Consider the following 17,870-nt stretch of genomic DNA (forward strand, 5'->3'; position numbering starts at 1 on the left):
CAAGTAGATTTTCTCTGTCCCATTTCTTTCCCACTACATGCCTTCTGTTTAGTCTTACTAAAATCACTTTCAGGTCACACTCCTGCTCAAAAACCTTTAATATGGCTATAGAACAAAGTCCCTACTTCTTACCCCAATATTTAGTGTCTGCTGAAGTCTAACCATTATATGCTTTCCCACCCACTCAAGCTTCATCTTTCACAATTCCCCAATTAGATTCCAATTAGCTGTTATTAACAGTGACACCAGCACCACCACCACCACCACCACCACCACCACCACCCCTCTTTGAACACCCTTTTGAACACCCTTTCCCCTTATGATGTGTAGAATCCTGAGCAAGTCATTTGACCTCCCTTGGCCTCAGTTTACTTCATATATATATATATATATATATATATATATATATATATATATATATATATATATATATATATATATAAAATGAAGTAGTTGGAGTAGATCACCTCTGAAGTGTATTCCAACTGGTCCTTCAACCTCCCACCCTGGTCTTCCTTTCTCTGTTATTACCATGACCATTCTAGTTCGTAATGTTCAATTTGTCCTCAGAAACTATAAAAATTATTCTTTGTACCATTCCTACCAAAATCCTACCAAAAAATTTTGAGTTCTTAAAGAGAGTATAAAATGAACCAAAGTGCTGTGCTACCTCTTTCTATAGCAAAAAATGACGGAAAAGGCAAAGAGTGCTCAGAAATTCCTAGACCTTCTACAAACACTCATTTAACCATTGATGCTTCCAGTAGGTGATTGATGTGTGGCCATTAAGTTGATATACTACTGTAGGAACTGGAACGTATCCATAAAAGCGTTCCTGCTATATAGGAACCAAAAAATGTGAAGAAGCTACAGCTAAATGGAGAGAGAGTTTCCAAATTCTTCTTGGAAAGACAAAGAGAGGAGTGACAGATTTCCTCCTCGTCTCTGGGTACACGCAGCCATTATTTCGTTGAATATTTGATGCTCTTGCCTTGAACAGGTGTTCACAGAGAATATAAATAAACAGACCATTATCATGATAATAATAGCTTATATAACAACATCCATTAAAGAGAATGACATAGAGTAATTCTATAAAGAAGCTCACAGAGATGAAGTTGACATCTATCTTGTCACTCAGTAACACGAATGTGAAGGTATGTATTGGAAAGGATGATAAAAATTATATTGGGAAATATGAGTTGAAATCAAGATATTAAATAAACAAGACTTCTAAATTATTTAGAAGCCTGATAGGCCTTGTACACATCAAGCACAAAAACCATAAAAAATCAATTTACTGTTTATCATTTCCAGATGGGCAATAACTCTTTACAGAGAGTAATCATTTCAGAATCAATTGTTTGTGTATAGTCATGTCACTAAATTGTTAGAGTAGAGGTCAAAGTAAATTCCAAATTAGGGAAAAAAAAGAAAAGGATAAAGATAAAAAGATAACCTTGAATTTACAGCAGCTCCCACCTAACCTTTTTAGGTGATGGCAACTCCAGGAAGTTGGAACTGGACAAAAGTAAAAGCATTAACTCAGATTTAGCTGGTACAGAACAGTTGCCACAAGGAGGCCCAAGTAGCCCAGAAAATGCCAAACCCAGCAAACAAACCCAGTCAGCAAACCCAGAAAGACAGTGAAGTAGAGGACAGTACCAGTTTAGAGTACAAGCTCATCTGCATAACCATATAGAAGAGGAAAACAAAAGGATTCAGAAGTTTACTTCGTAAAGGAGTGAAAAGCAGTTGAGAAAAGAGGGCTAAAGAGACCTTGGAACTAAACCAAGTGATATACATACATACATACATACATACATACACACACACAGAAACACACATATATGTATTTTTAGATTAAATCAGTATGAAACAACAAGGATATATAAATCTGGAACATATTGAGTGGCATTTTTATAGTGACTATTCTCGTTATCAGTCACTGGCAGGAAAATCACTGGACCTGACTGAATAAAAACATAATAAATCCATATTGTAAACCATACAATTTCAGAAACATTTGTGATCTATCCTCAAGATAGCTCAAAGAAGGGAAGATTCCAAAAGAATGCTGTGTTTACCCCCACCCAACTTTCCAAAAAAAGGTAACTACCAACTCATACACCTGCATGCAATCATACAATCATCTCTATAAGATCTTTATGTCAAATGTCTCTGCAAGCTTCACATGCATTTTTTATGAAAATGTGAGAGGAGGTAAGACGAGCTTTGTTGGCAGTTTCTACATGAAACCACACCTTTAGGATCAGACAGTTCACTAAGGGATGTAGAAAATACAGATCCTACTGTGTTTATGCTTCAGTGATTTTAAAATGGTATTTAACTCAGTAGGAAAAACAAAATGTAGCCTTGAAAAGTGTCTGCATACACTAAGGTTATAGAACTATGATATACATGACTGTAAATCATTCAGTGACCTGCTAAATGTTGACATCAAGTGAGAAGTAAAACAACTATATATATGTATGTGTGTGTGTGTTTGTGTGTGTGTGTGTGTGTGTGTGTGTGTGGTGTGTGTGTGTGTGTGTGTGTGTGTGTGTATATATATATATATATACATATATATATACATACATATATATATATATATATATATATATATATATATATATGAAAACCAGAAATGTTGACTGGTGTCATGGAAAGTGCTTTGCATAAAAAAATGGAAGCTTCTCTAGAGCTTTTGAGGTTATACAAATGTGCTTTTTCATAACGGCCAATGTAATAATTGTATGAGGCCCAAGAATATTAGTCTCTGGAGTGAAAACCACTGCATTGTGAAAGAAATTTGACAAATGATCTAAAGTAGGTTAAAAGTAATATTGTTTACACTAGCTGGGCAAGTGGCATGTCAAATTAGTTTTTAGTACATAGCTTTTCAATAGATAATACATATAAATGAGGAGTAAGGCCCAGAAATGAGTATTAGATCAGACTGAAGAGCGTTTGGGAAATATGTCTTACTTTGAAAGATCCCAGACTGCTCATTGCTATAAAATCTTTCTTGAATATTATCCCAATAATCATGCTATGTGGCTTAAAATCTTAATGTGTGTATGTGTGTGTGTGTGTGTGTGTGTGTGTGTGTGTGTGTGTATTTCAGATGAGTTTAAAATTATAGGTAATTGGAAAGGCATTGGAAAAATGAACACTGGCCATGAGTAGGCAGCTACCTATAACTTGCTGGACATAAATTCAGCATAAGTAGGATATTACCTACACTTTGCTTATGAATAGTTGTGTAAAACAAAAGTCAGCATATTACTGCCTTATAGTGTGAGTCATTGGGTCAAATCCAGCCCATCTTGTTTTTGTACAGTCCACAAGTTAAGAATGTTTTTTACATTTTAAAATAAAGTTTTACTGTATTCAAAAATGTAAAAACCATTTTAGCTTGCAGGCTGTACAAAAAAACCCAAAACAAAACAACAGGTGGTGTACCAGATTTTGTCCTTGAGTGGTAATTAGCTGACCCCTGGCATAAAATATATTTTCAAGGATATTAATGTTTGTTTGTGCAAGTGGTTTGTTCAATCAGTACTAAAATTGGGTACCACTTGTTTGGCACTCACTTTACTTGGATGTGTGTATGATTTCTATCCAACTAGATTGTTTTAATTAGATCTGTCCAACAATACAGATCCTTAATAAAGAATGTGTTTCCTGTCATTGGGAGGTAGAAAATTATTTACAGGGATGTTGTAGGAGAGATTTTTTCCATTTGGGGGTGAATTGTTCTGTGTCCTTCACTTGTCCCTTGCATATTTAAGAATGTATGAATCTGAGCTTCTTAAATTAGAGCCTTTGTTTTCATATCCTAATAGTGAATGGAATAGTGGAGTGATGGTATTTGTGACTTTGTGAAAGTGGTTCATACTCTGAGCATCTTCCAGAGAATTTGGGTTTCCATATTCCTTTACCCCTGCCACAAGGTAGATAGCAAAAACTTTCATCTTGCTGGGGGTTGTGGCTGCACTGGAAGGGCAGGGATGGACCTGGGGGTAGTGAAAAAGGTACACTTTTATATGGTTTATCTTCCCCCAAAGCCTATTCAGACAGCACTTCTCTCTCATCACACGTACCCATTTCTCCATCTGCAGTTGAATAAGGAAGAAAAGAGGAGAAAGAAGATAAATTTGAGTGAGGAAAGAAAGTGGCTAGGTTTACTAGACACTCCTGAATAAAGAAATATAACATTTTTTCCTCCTGACACAGAACCAGAGTAGCTCTGGTGACTGGCCTCTTTACTTGACCCAGAGAAGAAGAAATCTGAGAAATAAATAAAGTGGAAAAGACTCTTATTCCAAGTAAATCCCTTGGGGTGTTAAGATGGGGTGGTGAGAAAATGAAGTAGAAGGCTCTTCAACAGGAAAAAAACAAAAGAGCCCCCAGGCTTCCCAGACAAGAGATCTTTATTTCCTGAAAGTTTTAATGCCTTTCCTACAACTTCCTTGATATAGTGGGCCCATCCAGCCAAAGAACTATTTATTTTGAATGCCCTTTACTTCCTACTTGAAGTTCTCTTTTGTAAATCGTTAGAAACATTTTCAATATTGGCAGCATCCATCTCTCATTCCTGCCAAATTAGTTGTGTCTCTTCAATGAGCTATTTGCTTTCAATGGTACTGAGTTCTGGATCACTACTTTATAATCCTATTCTGAGCTGTCTTTTTAGAGCACCAGTTTTGATACAGTAATGAAAGAACCTGCAGCTTCAAAGAACTGTGGGTTATTTCGAAGGGAGAGCTGGGAAGGAAATCAGTTAATCGCATGCTGTCAGAGTGGTTTTAGGTGACTTTGTACTTTTTTTTTTTCAGTTTTGTAATCACCTAAACTATAGACATTTCAGGCATGGAATTTCAATGGCAACAACAACTACCACCACAAAACCAGGCTTTGCAAATTTTAGGGATGACTCATCTGTGAAGATGGCATTGTATTGATGATACAATGAAAGGGGGAGAGAGAGAGAGAGACAGAGACAGAGACAGATCCATGGTAGCTTCTCTCTTTGTATTCCTGATCTTGAAGAAAATTATAACTTGTTTGTTACAGAAGTTGAACATCTAATGTACTGGCGCACCTGTTAGTTCCTCTGAATTAAACAGAAAAGCGCTTTCCCTTTCCTGTGATTGCTTTGAAGGTGAAATATTTTCTGTAATCTGGTGAACTGGGATTTGCTGTTGTTACAACTGTGTATTCATTCGTATTGTAGCGTATCTGTTGTCTTGAATCATTTATTCCTTCCAAAAAAAAAAAACCAAATACCATCCATTCGTACTCTTATTTCAGCACTGTTAGAATATGTGTTTGTCTTGGTTGAGACTTTCCAAGGTAATATCATTGTAATTCTCTTTTTTGCCATAGAGATCATGAACCAAGTGGCTCCTGCTAGAAAGCTAGAGGAGGTCCTTCATCTAGCAGAGCTCTGCATAGAGGTATTACAGCAAAATGAAGAGCATCATTCAGAGGTGAGGAAAATGGTTTTTAATGTAGAATAATGCCCTAGGTACTTCTCTTCCCTTTAATGGGAGCAACACTAAAGAGCAGGTTAGCCATGATCCTTGATGCATATCAGGCCACTCACCTTCAGGGAAGGAAGTTTATGTAAAATGAACAGAAATCAAATTATACTTGCATTCCCTTGATGGAATTCTTGGTTCAGAAATAGAAATCCAAAGGCATAAAAAGAGAGAGGTTGGTGATAGTACCCGAAGGTGATGAAATGAAAGCATGTGTAGTTTTAAAGCAGTTCAATTCAAGAAAATATGTACAGATATTGAGTATCTGCCATGTACAGGGGAATGAGCAGGTTGCTTTGAGGGGAAAGAATGAAGAATCACACAAGGGATCATAGGTTTAGAGCTTGAAGGGAACTTAGAGATCATCCAGGGGAACCCCTTTATTTCACAAATTAAGAAACTGAGGCTCAGCTAGTAAGTGTTTGAGGCAGGATTCACAAATCCAAGCCTTCTTGACTCCGTGTCTAGCACTGTATCCACTATGTCCCAATGCCTCCCATAGCCCTCTTGGAGCTTGGGGTCAAGTGGGAAAAGTAAGACTTGTACACAGATAGCTATAAATAAAAGACATAATGTACAAGTCCATTGAGATGTACAGAGTTATGACAGTACAGAGAAGAAAGAGAGCAATTCTGGCTTGGGAGATAGTCATAATAGCTGACATCTCTGTAGTGCTTTAAGGGTTGTTTGTGTAGTATCTAATCAGAAATTTGCTAGAAACTTCCAAGTAATAGACGCATTTCAAATTTCTACCCTTTTTATTCAAGTTTCTCAAATCTTTAAATTCAGTTAACGTAGATAAAGCACTTTGCTAACCTTAAAGCCTATATAATTGCTAGCTATATATATATATATATATATATATATATATATATATATATATGTATATATATATATATATATATATAATGTGTGTGTATAAGTTTTCACTGTTTTAATTGATAAAAACAATGGTTTTCAGATGCTAATGTCAAATTAAGATTATCTGAACATGTTAAAAGCAATATTGATTCTCCTGTTTTAAACCCTAAAAATGACTCCACATAAGATCAGGAGTTTTATTCACAATAATGAAAGAAGTTTCTTTTTTTTTCTTTTTTACTGAAGGAGGGAAGAGGACGCTCTCTTTACATAAGGCATAATAAAATTGAGTACTATAGAATCAATTTGGTTGGTTATTGAGGAACCACAAGAAGTAAGCAGGGATATACAAGAACAGACATATATGTGTGTGTGTGTGTGTGTGTGTGTGTGTGTGTGTGTGTGTATGTATATATAATTTATAGGGTATTTACATTTAATGAAACCTTGCTCTCAAAAGATGTAAGAAACTACAGGAAGTACATTTTAAATAACTCCTTGAATAAAAATATCCATGAAACCATACCATGGTTAAACGAAGATTTATTGTATCTGGTTATAAATATGATCATTCAAAACATCTGCTTTTTGCTCACACTGTGGAATCTAGTTTTTACCTTGCATCTGTCATGTGTGAACTTGTTATGGATATTTTATTTTAAACTGAAGAAACAGCTGCTTCAATAATTTGAGATGAATTCCCAGGAGGCTCTATTCTACACTAGTATCACTGCTGTGTTACACTGCAAATGATTATTTGATAAAATAGATGTGTTTTCTCTTTGTCTTTTGTTGCAAAGCATTATCATCAAAGTATTAGGCTTTTACAAATTAAAAAAACCAACTAATTCTGATTGGATACCAAAATACAGTGTACTTTTCTGTAAAAGAAATAGATTCTTTATGGTCCGGATGGTTTGTTCTTTACTAGCACCAATAAGGAAAATGGTAATTATGCAAGGTTCAAACTCATTACTCTATTATGATCCTCATTTCCTACCATTTAAAGGTAATTATTAAATGTTACATACTCATTGCAATTACAATTAAAATTTGCAGGAAAACTAATATACATATTAAAATGTAATGGGTACCAACAAAACAAAAAGCTGATATTATTTTCCAACCTTCGAAAAAAATGGAAGTTTATTGAATACAGGCCACCTTTACACAAGACAATCACTGTACAGCAACTAGAGACAGGAAACACAGATTTCATAATAAAATTACGACAATGAACTCTTGTTACATTTTTTAATATTTTAATGTTTTCCCATTCTACAATGCTTTCAAATCCTTGGATTCCCTCAGGGAAGAGAGGTATGTGTCCCATCTCACACAAAATAACATTGTTTTTGCCTATTTTTCTGGTATAGATCTCTTTATTTGATGACACTGTATTGTAAAAAAAAGAAATTCTCATTATTTCTCATTTTTAAAGATATTTTTATCCTCCTTGAAATTCAAGAGTAGGAGTCATTCTCTAATTAGGCTAGGTGTTGTAGTGCTGTATGGGTGTGTGTTACCAGTGATTAATTACATATCACCAATATTCCTGTTACCCATCTCAGGGAATCAATATGTCTTGGGGATTTTTTCATTCACAGACAAATCTGACTTTCTCTAGACATTTATGGAGAGTGAATTTTCTGGTTTGCTATGTTAATGTCAAAGTGAATCAGTGTTCTGGTTCTCTGGTCTAATATTTATTTTGCTGTATGTTCAAACCAGAGTTTCCTGACTCCTTGAAAGAGTGCCCAGATCAACTCCCTTGGTAGAGGTTAATCTATCTGCCTCCAAGAGACCTTCAAGTGGCTCGTATGTCAGGTCCTTTTATTTCCATTTTACTTCTGTTCACAGTGGCAGTTTACTTTTCGAGGCTAAAAGGTTGCTTCTGTCCTTCGACACATTTTCAGATAAGCAGGTTACTTCTCCTTCAGATCTTTGACAGCAACTTTTCTTCTAAGACTTTTCTCCCTCACTCTGAAGTCCTCTTGACCTCCTCTCTCAGTCCTGCTTCAGAATTCCTCCTTCTTCTTCTTAGGAAGGTTGGATAATCTTTTCTGGTGAACCTCAAGACTAAATATCCTCTCACAATAACTGACCTCTTAGACATCTATTGAGAAGAATTTTTGGTTGAACCACTAAGTCCATCCAACTACAAGGTGTCATAATTGTCATGGTTCCAGAGGAACTAGATGCTCGTGCTCCAATTATACTCTCTAGTAAACTCTTTCAGCTCTATAGTCTGACTATGTAGAACTTAGGGGTTGTAGATGCCATCTAATAGATGAGGAAAGCAAGCCCTGGTAAAGTGACTTGCTCAAGGACACACTGCTAATTAGTGGCAGAATCAGGACTAAAATCCAGGAACCTATTCATGATCCAGGGCACTCTCCATTATACCAATCAATTCACTTCAACAAGCTATTACTAAGCAGCTATTACGTGCAAGGCCCTGTTCTAGGAATTTTGTTGTTCAGTTGTTTAAGTTGTATCTGACTCTTTGTGGCCCCATTTGGGATTTTCTTGGCAAAGATACTGGAGTGGTTTGCTGTTTTCTTCTCTAGCTCATTTGACAGATGAAGAACTGAGGCAGAGTTAAGTAACTCGCCCAGGATCATACAGCTCATAAGTATCTAAAGCCAGATTTGAACGCAGAAAGATGAGTCTTCCTGACTTTAGGTCTGATGCTGTATGTACTCTACCATCTAACTGTGCTAGGAGTACAAAGATAAAAGGTACTCCCACCCTCAAGCAGCTTACATTTATTGATGGATAAAAACAGGTAAACAGAAATACAATAGAGCTGATAAGGAAAGGGACTAGAGAAGGGTATGGTTCTGCAATAGTCATGACCAAAGTTTGGGAAGAAGTAGCAGGGGAAGGAGATGCTGCCTTAGCAGAAAGCAATTCTGAATCACTATAGGATTAGAGGAGTGCCAGTTGGTTGGGGCCAGATCCTCCAGGATCCTACAATGGCACTGGTTTGATGTTATTCTCTAGATACTGCATAGTTGGGGCCAATAGTCTGAATCAATAAATACCTGGGTGATAGTATGCTCTAAGGATAGACTAAATTCACACAAAACTCCTCATCCCGTGATGGTAGAGAGTGGAGGTATGTATATCCAGGAGATATCCCACATATGGAACATCAGCTCAGTTCTCTGACTGGTCTTTGAGACCTTGGTCATTTTTGGACGTTTAATATGGTGTTTGAGGCCCTAGCTGGGATGGTGCTAGGCCTTATATTTACAGAGGACAAGAATTTGGTGTATGTTTCTTCTTTCTTCCCTTCCTCCCTCCCTTTCTTCTTCCTTTCATTTCACTTCTTCCTTCCCACCATCACTGTGCAACAAGTGAGAGGTTGCTGCCATACAGTCAACACATTGAAGTCTATTTTGTATTTGTTTATGTTTTATAGATAACTATGGTTAAAAATAACTTAATCATTTAGTGTCCAAACTAATGATCATGAGCTTCTCTCATGACTGGCCTTCTGAGACAATATATTTGGTTACCTGGACAATGGATAAGGAAGGCCTTTCCAGCTTGGCAGAGGTCATCAGAACTTACATCCCACTGGTATAGCTTTGACGAAAATGGATTGACCTCCTATCTGACAAAGCTTCACAGTAGGATTTTTTTTGTAGGCTTTTCCTAATACTTTATTAAATTTTAGAGGAAAAACTCAGAATCTGGCCAGTCAGAAGCTGTCAGAAATTTATATTCCTTGTAGTCTCACTCTCCTTGGAGACTGCTATGAGCATGAACCTTAAAAAAGTATACAAGGAATTGATGTTATCTAAGTGTCCTAGAACATCATGATTGTTTTCTTAATTTTAGCTTGTTTTAGTGGTAGGTACTATGTTATAACTGATGTATAACTTTGGAAAAAATTTCTTTGAAGTAACAGGATATTATTTAATCAACCAATAAGCATTTGTTAAGCAAATACTATATCCCAGACACTGTGTTCTGTCTCTCATCACTCACTATGAGGATTCTGAGAGTCCTTTCTTATTTACCATCAATATGCCTTGAAAAGAGAGCAAAAATATGGGATGCAAATCTTGCTTGCTGCTGCATTCCTCAAGTTTCCTTTTTGTATTTCATATCCATTCTAAGAGACATAGTATCTAGCAAGAATTTTTAAAGTAAGCTTGCACTGAAAATTTTCTCTCCATACAAATACTGATCCCAATTTCTTTTAATCACCAATGCTCAGGGGCCTATAGTTACTATGAATTAACTGTTTTACAGCAAAATCTTAGAAGTTTGCATTGAACAGTTCATTTTCTTAAAAGCAGAAGTTCAATAGGTTTTTCAGGGATAAGCCTTAGGTTCCTAGCATGGTACTGAAAGTAAACGTGGAACTTCCTAACTTTAAAAGGCTTTCTCTCAAAAAATTAATTACAACAAAGATTAAAATAGCTGGTATTTCCAAACTGAGGTATGTTATTTTTCATTGTGTAAAGCTATTATGAAACTGACATTTTCTTAAAAGTGTGAATGAGGGAAAATGTTCTCCTACTTTTTCTTCTCTTGAAAATATAACAAAGACAGCTAACTATGTTTTGGAAAAAAATTTTAAAGATCCAGCCAAGGGAACTTTCTAAAATTAAATATTAATTTTTAGATTTCAGAGATAATGTTTATTTTTCATACTGTGATAAACCATTGTTTCTGGTTTTCTTTTTCTTTTATTATTCCTATGAAATTTCTTTTTTTTCTTGAAAAAAGTTTTCATTTTATTTAAGAACGTTCACAATATCATTAAGTGTAGGCACCGGCATATCTTTATGTTTCTAACAAATCTTCTTTCTTTATTCTTTGCTAGGCATTTGCTTGGTGGCCAGATCTGTTGGCCGAACATGCAGAGAAATTTTGGTCATTATTTACTGTGGACATGGATTCAGCACTAGAGGCTCAGCCACAAGATTCTTGGGATAGTTTTCCACTTTTCCAACTGCTAAATAACTTCCTAAGAAATGACAGTAAGAGTTTGGATCCATTAATGTGGGTGTGGGTGAGGGTGTGAGTATAGGCATGGGTGTGATTAATGGATACATGTGTATGGAGAGCTGTAGTATGACTCTCCCAGGACGAATATGTTATGTATCTTTCATCCTCACCATGCAACCAGGATTTCCTAGGTCCCAGAGCTAACCCTTCTTACCATCTTATGCTGGTCACCATGATATCTTCATTACATCACTTATTTCTTCCCCTCATCCATCTGTACGGTACTCCTTGTCAACTTTTCACATGGCAACAGTCAAGATTATGGTAGTAAATCTTTAACAACCACTTCTCTGAAAATCACTTTGAAGTTTAATTTAAATTCTGAACGTTTTCTCCATCAGTTTCTTAAGTCTGGACAATCAGTAAAACAACAAATCAGGCTCTGATATATAGGATTCACTGATTTCCCAAGTGTAAATGCTCACACTGAAAATTTAATAATTGTCTCTAGCTCTAACAGGGGTGGCTCTAACACACCCCTGGAAACAGTCCTCACTTTTCTCCAAGAAAACTCTTTTTTTTTCTTTTTTGGGCTAGGCAGTGGGGTTAAGTGACTTGCTCTCCATCACACAGCTAGTAAGTGTTATGAGTCTGAGGCCAGATTTGAACTCAGGTCCTCCTGACTCCAGGGCCAGTGCTCTATCCGCTGCACCACCTAGCCACCCCGTCAGAAAAACTCTTAAGTTCACTTGTACAAGGAACTAGCAAATATTTGTGTCTGTGGAGGAAAATTTAGAAATTTACTTTTTTTCTAGAACTCTTTCACTGCCAGGATACCTCTGAAACTGAACCAGTAAAATATTATATTTCAATATTAAACTATTATCAAGGTTTCTAATTTCATAGAGTCTCAGAGTTGGAAAGGAACTTAGAGGTTACTCCTTTTAACTCCTTGTCCAATGTAGGAATCCTGACAACAACGCATCTAACAGATGGGCTTCCAGCATCTGCTTGAACACTTCCAGTGCCAAGGAGGCGATTGCTTTCTAAGGCAGCCCACTCCATTGCTGACTCCTCTTAGTAAGAAGTCCTTCTGCATATCAGACTGAAATCTATAGCTCTGTAAGATCCACCCTACTGGGCCTAGTGCAGTCCTATCGAGAAGCACAAAATAAATTTACTCCTTCCCTCCCATAGCAGTCCTTCAAATACTTCAAGACCCTGATTACATCTTAGACAAATTAGCATTTCTAGTTCCTACAACTGATACTCAAAGGAGATAGTTTCTAGATTCCTTCCCATTGTCTTAGGAGAATAAAATCATAGCTCTAAAGTTGAAAAGGACCACAGAGGCCATGTAGTCCAATCTCCTTATTTGTTTGTTGAGGAAAATTTTAAAAAGGAAGGTTTAAGCAATCTCTGCAAGGTCACACAGTTACTCAGTATCAGGGATGAAATCTAGTAAACTCAGGTTCTCTGACACTATCAGTGTAGCACACTGCTTTCTTAGGCAAAATGGTGATTTAGCTGTGATCTTTTTAATTTAATGTTCCAGGAGCTGAATATCACACCCTTGGTGTAGTCTAACCAAGAGAGTACAACAGAATTATTGCTTGACTTCTGCCCTCCTCATAATGCAACATAGGATTGCATTTATTTTTTGTTTGTTTGTTTTTCTTTACGATTAGTATTTATTGAGCTTGTGATTATTTATTTAACACCCCTGACTTCTTTTCATGGAACCTGCTAGAAAAGTATGTCTGCCTCATCTTGGATTTTTAAATTTTTGAAACTTTACACATATCCTTGTGTCATTTTATCTTGTTTATTTGAAGTCATTATTTTAGCCTGTGGAGATCATTTAAAATACTGATTATCTTATTTACTCCCAACTTTCAGGAAGGTCTTATTATAAAGCCAGTATTTTTTTAATTAATTAATTAATTTAATTTTAGTTTTCAGCATGCACTTCCATAAGATTTTGATTTCTAAATTTTCTCCCCCTTCCTCCCTCCCCAAGGTGGCGTTCAGTCTGATATAGGCTATACATATACATTCATATTAAACATTTTCACATTAGTCATGTTGTAAAGAAGAATTAGAACTAATGGAAGAAACCACAAGAAAGAAGATACAAACAAAAAAAAATAAACAGAGAGAGAAGATAGTATGCTTTGATCTGCGTTTAAACTTCGTAGCTCTTTTTCTGGATGTGGATGGCATTTTCCATCATGAGTCTTTTGGAGTTGTCTTAGATTCTTGCATTTCTGAGAAGAGCTAAGTCAATCAAAGTCAGTCATCGCATAGTGTGGCTGTTACTGTGTATGTTCTCCTGGTTCTGCTTATTTCACTCTGCATCAGTTCATGTAAGTCTTTCCAGGATTTTCTGATGTCAGCCTGCTTATCATTTCTTATACCACAATAGTATTCCATTACATTCATATGCCACAACTTGTTCAGCCATTCCCCAATTGATGGGCATCTCCTCAATTTCCAATTCTTGGCCACCACAAAAAGAGCTGCTATAAATATTTTTGTACACGTAGGTCCTTTACCCATTTTTATGATCTCTTTGGGATACAAACCTAGAAGTGATATTAAAGCCAGTATATTATACCATAATCTACATTGTTGATACCATGGCAAAGTTATTTTCCAGATAGATGCATAGGCCCCTTTCAATTGCCCATATGTGAATTAGCTGACATAAACTTTTGAATTCCTGTGTTGACTTTCCCTACCATTTAATAAATTTCTCTACTATTTTACTCACCCACCAGCAGCCAGCAAGTCATCAAGCCAAGGCAACAACCATGGATTCATGCTTAATAGGCGCCATAGAAAGAAAGGCAAAAAGACAATCCCTGTCCTCAAGGAGCTTACATTCTAACAAGGGAGAATATATGTATTTATCTAAGTGCATACAAATTAGATAGTTGATGGAAGGCCCTTTAAGGGAGTGAGGGGAAAGGGGAAGATACTAAGAGCAAAGGACCAAGAAAGACTTCCTTTTCAGCCAATATGTGCTCATTGAACACAAACAATTTATCTTAATAAAAGTACAATTAAGAAGGTAAACCTGTTGAGCAAAAAACAAAACAAAACAAAGCAAAAACACAAACCCAACCTTCTTTTCCAAAATAAAAACATTATGTTTAATACTGCTCTCCTCAGTTATTAGGCATGATCAAAAAAAGTTGGCCATAGTTCGGTTCATCTTTGGGCAGCTTTACAGTTCTTGCCGAATTAATCATAATGATCAAATATTTTAGAAGAGATGAATTATTCATTTTGCTTGTCTAACATGTTAAGATGTAAAGTTTTTTGGTTTGTTTGATTTTTTTCTGTAAAATACAGAAAATATGTCTCACCACCAGAATGATGAATTTCTTGACTGTAGCAACTCTCAAAAATTAAGTAAGTGAAAGAAATTTCAGTCCTCATCCATGAAGGGAGCACAGAGTCCACACAATCACAGATCCTTTGAATATTGAAGGATGCAATAAATGTATAACGTTTTTTCATTCATTGACTTTTGGCATTTGGCTTTTTGTGTAAGAAATAATGGCATTATGTTCTCTTTACAGATTTTTTTGGGAAACATTCACTAGAACTTTAGAGAATTATTTTATGGGGGTTTTTTTGTAGCAAGTGTTGCAGTTTAATTATAACTGGAAGATGTGAAACAAAAAGAATGTTGAAATGGCAAAAGCATAAAAAATAAGGTTTCCAGTGAAACAGACATTAAATAGCATGCTAATTTTCTAATTTTTCTGAATATTCTTACCATAACACATTAAATTCCTCTGATATTAACTACAAAATACATAGGATAAGGAATTTCAGATATATTTAATCCACTTTTAGTTAAACTACAAAAGCAAAAGCAAATCACTTATTCCTAGTCTGGATTTTTAGTTTCATCAGTTTTTGATGTGTCTAGATTTTGGCTGTGATTTTTTAAAATGATTACCATATTTTAAAAAAACATCAAGTATTTCTGAGAAAAGCAATTCAAGTAAATGGAAAAGTTCCCCTGTGTCATAATTTCCTTTAAGAACTGGGTATAGTTTAGGGAATTAGAAATGGAATGCAGGCTTTTATCTCAAGTTTACAAATTACAACCAAAGGTTATGACCAATAAATGCATATTTATGAGTTTTTAGCCATATATGTATGTTATTTAAAATTAGTGTTGATGTCAACAATAATTATCACATGCTCTTATCAATGTGTAAATATTATATGTTTATTATAATCAGCTATGTTGTTGGCTATTATTTAATTTCTTAATCACCCACGTGTTTTTATAAATTCAATTCCATTCCAAAAGCCAATGTTTCCAATAACAAAAAGTTCTGTATCCTATGGAAGACATTCAGAAAAACTCTAGAATTTTTATATGTTTAACCCTTAAAGGTAATACCTACAAATTAGTACCAAGGTATGGAAATTTCCATCATATTGACTTAATTGAAAGTATCATTGATAAAGTTCAAACTCTATTGTTAGGTGAACAAAAGAAAACTAATATTACATTTTAAGTAGGACAAAAAGGAATCACTTGCCAATTGGGCTTACAAAGTTGCCCTGCAAACACCTAGAGTTCTTAATCGTTTGTGCTGAATATTGTTAATTCAACAAAGACAATATTATAGATTTCTCTCTTATCTCTTAAGAATGGCATTATACTGGGTTTTCAGGCTAATGGTGAATTAGATAATCCTAATTTCACCCCAAAAAGAATGTCAGAGCCTATCTTTGCTTTTCCACCATCTTCCCTCAATCTACTCCTTTCTCCTCCTCTCCCCTCCCTCCCATAAAGAGATAATTAGATGGGTAAATCACTTTCCATTTATAAACACGGTCCAACTAGTAAAGATGTTAGGTTCCTAGTCCTGTCATTTAAATGTAACTTAGAATATTTAGCTCTCAGTGAAAGACAATTTCAATTCTATTATGATTTGTCATCAAGCCTCTGAGACAGAGCTTTCATTGAGTGTCATAATTATTGCCAATTGATGAGTGCTGGAGAAAGGGGGGGAGAGAATCTTCCTAATGTGAAATTTACTTCTTATTCCAGGGGAAAAAAAAGTTAAGTTGTGTTATATTTCTAAGCCTGAAGTTAGCCATGATTAGGGGAAGACAACTCTTCAAACCCTTGGAGGTTATACACAGTTTCCTCCAGGGAGGAGTACCAGCTGCACCAGAGTTAAAGCAACTGTCCCCAATCTCCCACCCCTCACAGCCTAACCCACTGATTCCCAGAGCAAGATTGACAATGAAAACAAATTCATTCTCCTTAATTTTCACCCCAAAAAGAATGTCAGAGCCTATCTTTTGCTTTTCCACCATCCTCCCTCAATCTACTCCTTTCTCCTCCTCCCCCCATAAAGAGATAATTAGATGGGTAAATCACTTTAAATAGATTCTGAGGAAACAGTTTTGAAAGGGAGATTTATTAAAATTGAGAAGAAATAAATATGTTTTCATAATGAAGCAATTAGCAGGATAGTTAAATGATACTGAAAGACTATGATGATAGAGTAAATAACAAATACTAGGCTTGCATGCTATGCTCCACACTTTCCCCATTGATAATACAGCAAGTGACCATTTCTGACAAATAACAGCCATCTGGAAATTGCACAAATGATTTCTTTCAGCATGACTGAAAGGCAAAACCCTTGGAGCTAGTCACCTTTTAATCTGTGGATATGCTAGCAAGTGGCAAATGACCATTCTCCTGGGAACCGATTCCCAAGTGAAAAATACCACGGTGCTTATTCTTTAATTAACAGCCTTTTTACATTGCTAGCACATTAAAGCCATCAGAAAGAACACCCGTGCTTATATAATCAATGTCACAGAGTCTCTGCCTAAACAAATAATAAATGTTCTGGCTTTACACTAAGTGAAAACCTATTCGTGAAGACTTTCACCTTCAGAAAGATAGGCTCATAAAAATCTAAAAAGAAAAAATTGGAATGTGGTCTCATGAGGATAAAAAGGCTAGTGTTAATAATTAACAAGGAGAGTGAAGTGGAGTCAAATTAGCCATAATAGAGCCCAGAGTGACTGGCAAAGTCACCTCTCATTATCAAAAAACTCATTAAGAAATGAAGAGGTGGAAATCCCACTGGGTTATTCTCACACTGAGGCTATATCAGAGATTATTTTTTCAGATTTCTTTCAAATGAAGAACTGTTAGGTCACCATATTGCATATTAGGTTAATCTTCAAGCTTTGAAATATGGAAGGCTGACACCTTCATGTTATTCTACCTCAAGTGCTTAAATGAGATCTGCATCTGAAATTCAAGAATTGATGTTTATAAATTTGTCTATATATACATGGCCTAGAGGCAATATAGAAAGAATGGACCTTCTATGACATGGTAGTAAGACTATATGCCAGAGTAGCTTTCTGAATGACCACTTTCCTAAAGGACAGTATCTACATTTCTTTTAATTGAATTCAGATCTGTGCATC

The 17,870-nt window shown here is 35.7% G+C and overlaps 1 protein-coding gene across 11 annotated transcripts in view; it reads left to right on the plus strand.

Annotated features, from left to right (window-relative positions):
- The window catches only part of CADPS2 (calcium dependent secretion activator 2), a 708,547-nt gene that overhangs the window by 591,300 nt on the left and 99,377 nt on the right, over positions 1 to 17,870 (plus strand). For all 11 annotated transcript variants that reach the window (XM_078154013.1, XM_078153999.1, XM_078154004.1 and 8 more), the window contains 2 exons: positions 5,395 to 5,498; positions 11,254 to 11,410. In XM_078154013.1, the coding sequence (XP_078010139.1) occupies positions 5,395 to 5,498; positions 11,254 to 11,410 (261 nt within the window). The remainder of the gene's footprint in view (positions 1 to 5,394; positions 5,499 to 11,253; positions 11,411 to 17,870) is intronic.

This window comes from Phascolarctos cinereus, unplaced genomic scaffold, assembly GCF_003287225.1.
Source record: "Phascolarctos cinereus isolate Bilbo 61053 unplaced genomic scaffold, phaCin_HiC Scaffold_1;HRSCAF=81, whole genome shotgun sequence".
Classification (NCBI taxonomy): Eukaryota; Metazoa; Chordata; class Mammalia; order Diprotodontia; family Phascolarctidae; genus Phascolarctos; species Phascolarctos cinereus.